This window comes from Apaloderma vittatum, unplaced genomic scaffold (assembly GCF_000703405.1).
Source record: "Apaloderma vittatum isolate BGI_N311 unplaced genomic scaffold, ASM70340v1 scaffold23576, whole genome shotgun sequence".
Classification (NCBI taxonomy): Eukaryota; Metazoa; Chordata; class Aves; order Trogoniformes; family Trogonidae; genus Apaloderma; species Apaloderma vittatum.
In genome coordinates, this window is record NW_009723668.1 from 58,795 (window position 1) to 64,597 (window position 5,803).

At 46.2% G+C, this 5,803-nt stretch overlaps 1 protein-coding gene across 1 annotated transcript in view; it reads right to left on the reverse strand.

Annotated features, from left to right (window-relative positions):
* LOC104276052 (ATP-dependent DNA helicase Q5-like) overlaps positions 1-5,443 on the reverse strand; it is an 8,951-nt gene extending 3,508 nt beyond the window's left edge. The window contains exons 1-7 of the mRNA XM_009872217.1: positions 5,439-5,443; positions 4,076-4,303; positions 2,499-2,598; positions 1,955-1,991; positions 1,149-1,207; positions 944-1,020; positions 408-501 (exon numbers count right to left, since the gene is read on the reverse strand). Coding sequence (XP_009870519.1) covers positions 408-501; positions 944-1,020; positions 1,149-1,207; positions 1,955-1,991; positions 2,499-2,598; positions 4,076-4,303; positions 5,439-5,443 — 600 coding nt within the window. The remainder of the gene's footprint in view (positions 1-407; positions 502-943; positions 1,021-1,148; positions 1,208-1,954; positions 1,992-2,498; positions 2,599-4,075; positions 4,304-5,438) is intronic.
* Between the last annotated feature and the right edge of the window lie 360 nt (positions 5,444-5,803).

The following is a 5,803-nucleotide window of genomic DNA, read 5'->3' on the forward strand; positions in this document are numbered from 1 at the left end:
ACTAAAAGCCACAGTGGCAAAACAAATGTCTCCACGAGAGAAACACCTATCTCAAGAACAGAAACAGCTTCAGAGAGATTTATGGCAAGAGGCTAACCAAACCAAGGCTTCTCTATTGTCAGCAACGGTGTGAAGAACTCCCTATTCCCTTTTCTTGCTAGACCTAGAAGACATCTGGATAAGCTTGCACTGGCACGTAGGTTTCCAGAGCCTTCCTTTCACACAAAGATGTGAAACCACCAGGATTCTTGGCTCTCCTGGAAACAAAATCAAGGAGAAAGCTTTGGAAGACATCCAAGGCAAAGCAGAGCTTCTCCTTCATCTTTCCCACAGAAACTCTGCCCTATTCCCCCTTGAGCTGAGGCCACGCCACATTCAAGGAAACAACAGCAGACGTAGGGCCCTACCTTCTTAAGCACAGATGCCTTGTAGGAATTGGCCATTTTACTGGCTTGGAAAGCTTCATACTCCAGCTCCACAGCACAGGCATGAGGGTCTGACCTGTAACACAGGCTGGGGTGATTTCTGGCAAGACACATTTCTATGTCTGCAGAGGGAAACTAATGCTTAAACATCTCCCTGAAAGTACAAAATTCACTCCCTCCTGTGCAAGAGTAAGTTACAAATTCCAATCAAGTCCTAAGGGATGCAGTGGTGAATTGCTGGAGAACAGAGGGGTAGTGAAAACAATCGTAAATCAAAGTCTCCGTCAAGTAACTGTTTGAGAAGTACACTGTCCCCATCTTGTGGGGCAGGAAAGAATTGCGACTCCTAGGATCAAGCTGGTTTAGCAGAATCAGACTGAACAGCGCTACAGGAAGGATGCTGTTAAATGAAAGTATATCCTTGGACAAAATAACTTAAACATTTCCCGAGGCTCAGGGAAGAGTAAGCCCTGTGTTAAGGGACTCAATAGGCTGCCCCTTTTTCTCTTATCTCATACCCTTTTCCTCCTGCTGCTGGAACCTTTTGATTGGAGCTCAGAGCTTCTTCCAGCATCTTCAAACAGTGTTCCCGCCCCTAGGAAATATGGGATACTTAGACATGCCCTTCGGATTTCCATCCCTGAAGGAGTAAGAACAGGGAAGGCAGAGACTTTATTGGCCTTTGCAAGTCAACAAATCTGAATGTTAACCAGCCTTTCTTACCTTCACTGTGAGCTTAGAGATTCTCCTGCTGGAGGCATCCTTCAAGGGGCAGTCTGCACCTACCACAGAAGAGACATTTGGAAAAGGTGCCATGGCAGGGCTGGGGCTGATGGAGAACATCTCAGCTGGCACTGGGAGGGTGCCCAGTCCAGTACTGCCTGGCATAGTCACCCCAAGCACCACCACAGTCACCCTTTTTACCTGGAGAAGCTACGAACTCCAGAAGACTAGGCAGAAGCAAACGAGAGATTTTCCTCTCTGGATGAGAATATCTACTTTGCTAGTTTATGACTAACAACTTTCTAAGCTGTCCCCATTTGAGGGAACCCTTTCCCCGCCCTTGGGAAACTCAATCCTTTTCCGCTCCCCCCAAAACCAACCGAAAACCAAAAGAAGAGAGGAACATGAACTATCAGGTATTCTTTCACAATAGTGTAAGAATCGTGTTGGTAGACAGGGCCCCAGTCAGCACAAACAACGTTTTCCAGTAGTTTCCTTACAGCCCCATTGAATACTGCTGCATAACCACGGCAGAAATAGCCTACAAAGTCAGGTTAGACACAGTTTTCCTTCTCTCTTGCTTATTTGGGCAAGTTGTTCAGAAAGATGCATTCCGTATCTTCACCTCAACCAAAGCTAAGCTCTGACCCATCTCCTCTAGCCAAGCTTTGAGGGCCAAAAGCCTAACCTCTGTGCCTAGGGACTGATACCACCAGTGGTGATGCTCTACAAATTACACACAGCTGCAAAACACAAGACTTTCTTCTCTCAAAGAAAACCCACTATAAATCAAAGAACATATTTACTTGGAGGAACAAAATCTTCCTTTTCTGGTTCTTTGCCCTGGAAGAAAACACAGATCAGTTAAACATTTCCATTCCTGCAACACACATGCAGGTCTAGAAGCACAGAAGACACATTTTATACCCCTGCTCCAGGGAAAATTAATGCTGAAGTTACAAAGGTACTGAAAAGGCACCAAAATGGGGGAAAGAAGACAAAGAACAAGAATCAAAGTAAAAAGCTCACTTTCCTTATAGGGATATTTAGGAGAAGCTGAATGGGGAAATCTGTTTTGACTAGTATCAGAGGTATTAAAAGACACCAGGATTCTCCTGACTGGCACTGCAGAGAAATCAGTACCTGAATAAGCTGCGTTTCTTCCTACTATAGGACTGACTGGGAGTATGGAGAACACAGCAAAAGCAGAGGTACAAAAAGCAAAAACCAGAACAAGGCAACAGCAAGATGCAACAATTTTCTTTCATTAGTGCCACAAAGCTTTTCTGTCTGTAAGACCAGCCCAGAGTAAATAATCTGTGAATCTCTTACAAAGGGTCACCGACTCACTTTGCGCAGACTCATCTGCTTTTTGTAGAAGTTGTCCCACTCCCGTTTCCGACTCTCCTCATTGGCTTCATCCCCATTCCCGCTACTTTCTTCATCATACCTAGATAAGGCAGGAAAACGAGAGAAATAAGTATTTCTGTAACTGCAGCATTAACTGGAAAACAAGCAGAAGTCTGGCTCATCCAGTATTTACCGCATTTCACATCCTTCCTGAACAAGCCTTAGCTGCCGGTTTCACTACCACCCCCCAATCTGGACAGCCCTGAGCGTCCTCCAAAAATTCATGGGTTTGTTAATCTCTTTGAACTTTTAAGCAGCAGCATGAACTTGGAGCACATAACTAGTGTTCTGAGAATGGAGGGCTCCTTTCAGCAGCTCTGCCAGATTCTCCCATGGGTTTGAGGACCCTGCCTTGTATCGTGTACCCCATCTGTCCATCACTACTGCCCTGGGAGCACAGATGCCAGAAAGGGCAAAGCATCAGCTCCTCAGCCTCAGTTGTTCACACACAGTATTAAATACAGGTCCCATCACCAATACACTGAAATGCAGCAGCTGGTTCTCGCCAGATGTAACCCAAGAGTTTACTGCCTTCCGCAGCTGACACAGCCAAAACTTGCAGGTATCACAAATCAGAGCTTTAAGGTTGTTGACTATTACCATTTCCAAGGAAAAGCCACAATCAAGTCATGGAGGGGTTCAACAAATCAAGTGGCACACAGCGTGCTCTACAACAGCAGTGGCCATGTCTTCTCAAGGCGTGAGATCAAACACGGGCTCGGGTCACAAGTACACCACTGTCCTCTGACTCAGCCTGAAGAACAAAGCTACCAGCCTCAAGCTATTTAAGGTAAAGCAGAGGGCCAGGCCAGGCGACAGCGCCGCGCGCCCTGGCAGAGCTTCACGGGCAGCGCAGGCAGCGAAACTTGCATCCTGGCAGAGCTGCACAATAGCTGCAACTCAGCCAGAGAACAAGGAGGAAGAGTTTTTGTCTCCATGCTGCCAAGCATTTTACAGAACTAATCATGTTTCCCACTGCACATCTTCCTTTTGCTGTCAGACTCACAGGGAAACACTAACATTTAGCAATCTGCAGAAGCAGCTGACCCCAGCACTCCGTTATCTCCTCTGGAATGACTAAGTCCTGTCAGTGGCCCCCCAGCCTGCTGGCCCACAGACAGCTGTGCTAGGTCAGGAAGGAACTCTGGACCATGTCATACTCTGCTGTCACATTGGTCTCAATTTAAACATTTTTGATCTTTCTGAATGTGAATGGGCTGAGCCCACTTAAGTGCTTTCAAAAAAAAAAATCGAGCTAGTTTCTTGAACCAATTACATTCTGCAGGGCAATTCTTAGGCCAGTCAAAAACAGCTTTTGGCTCTCTGGGACATGGATGTCATTAACGCTGCCAAAGTGTGTGGAAAATGAAATTCCAGTTCCTGCTGCCAGGAAGTTACAGGAAAATACCACCACACAGAACCATGTGCTGAAAATAGGAGTGGCTGGGCTTGCAGCTGGGAGATGCTCTCCTCTCTGCTAACTCCTGTGAGCTGAGTCTGAGCTACCAAGTACAGACCTGCTAAAACCTCTGCAGCCTCTGCGCCCGCCTTCGTACAGCTCGGGGTCATAGCTATCCCAGGAGGAACTTGTGGGCCCGATGCAGGTTTTGCTCCAGCTGTTGCTGCAGCGCTCCAGGGACTCCAGTTGTCTTTTCACCACCCCTGGGTTCTTGCAGTAATCGCAGCACTTGTTACAAGGTGGGGTGACATCCCCAAAGTACTTTGCTATGGCAGCGTGGCGACATCTAGAAAACAAAAGGGAAGATGATCTGGTAATTATTTTTATTGACAAGAATTCCACCCTCCAAATGCGAGATGTTTTTTGCTAAAGACTTGAGCCTATTTTTGCGGAGAACGCCTATTCCAGCGGGAAACACAGGGATGAAGCCCTGGAGCAGAACTGGGGTTCTGTTCCCGGTGCCTTGCTTAAGGTCTTTCTGCCTCCACTTTCCCAGACATAAAACAGTGCCGTCAATCCTTCTGCTAAACGCTTTCAGGTCTTTGAGATCTGCAAAAGGCACAGTGGATGAAACATGCAGTTATTAATTCTGCATCGTTTGCCAAATATATTCCACATTCAATGAGAATGACTCCAGCATAAATATGTAAAGAGGTCGTGTTGATCCTTACACCTCAGAGTTCAGCGTATATCTGTGTATTTCACACTGGAGAGCTTCTCATTTTATTGCTTGTGGTTTGAAGAAATGGGAATGTAAATTAAGTCACAGAAATAGAGTCCAGACTGAGGTCACAACGGAGCACTATTCAGATAATACAGCCCAGGTCTTGACCTGCTGCCTCATCCTTCAGAATAGCAGCCAAAGTTCAGGTCGAGTCCTACACCCCTGAAATCCAGGCCATTTGCTCACACAGGACTGCACAACCAGTTCTACCAGCCTTAGCAAACTCGCCATGTGAGGACAATTAGATTCTTCCCGGAATCTTCAAAAGATTTCTGGCAGACAACACTGCTTTTTGGGTATGTAAACAAGAGTTTGGTGACAGAGATAATGCTCGTTAGCAATACAGGCAGGAAACAATTTTTCTTCTAGAACACACTCCCTAACTTAAATCAGTGAAGACTGATTTTCCTAGATAAAATAAAACCAGGTGATTACTTTTTTTTTTTAAAAGAAAGTGGGCAGAATTTATGGGAGCTTTTTAAAACTTCGGTTTCACAGCAGAGGTGGCCACTTGTCTCTTTGTCAAAATGCTGATACTAGATACACAGAAACACTTGCTTCATCAGGCATTTAGAGATGAAATCCTGCAGCCAAGCAGCAATAAGGCTTCTTTTACAAGTGAATTATTTTACTTTGAGGAAGAACAAAGTGGAGATTTTTCTTCTCTACCAAGGAGTGCCCTAGTTGCCTTACCTACCTCATCGGCAAAAAGTGGGTCACAGAGGGGAAAAGTAAGAGAACGAGCACTTCATGTGTTCTTGTTACAAACCCTTTAAGGCATGTCTGAACTTGCCAGAGATGTAACACATGCCGTTTGCTTCTTAACTTGTGCATGTGTCTGGGAGGAACACAACGGCCTGCCTACCAAAGCATCACAAACCAACCCTGCAAGGGTCTACGGCGGCAGCTGGTTCACTCCTTCCCACGGCCTGGGAGGTTAATTCCGCGAGCAGAGGAGCGAATGAAGCAGCAAAGCAGCAGGTTACAGACTGCTGTTGCCATAGCAAAGGAATGTGTGTGCTGAAGCGCGAAGGACCTGGCGCTGCTCAGGTAAGGAGGGCT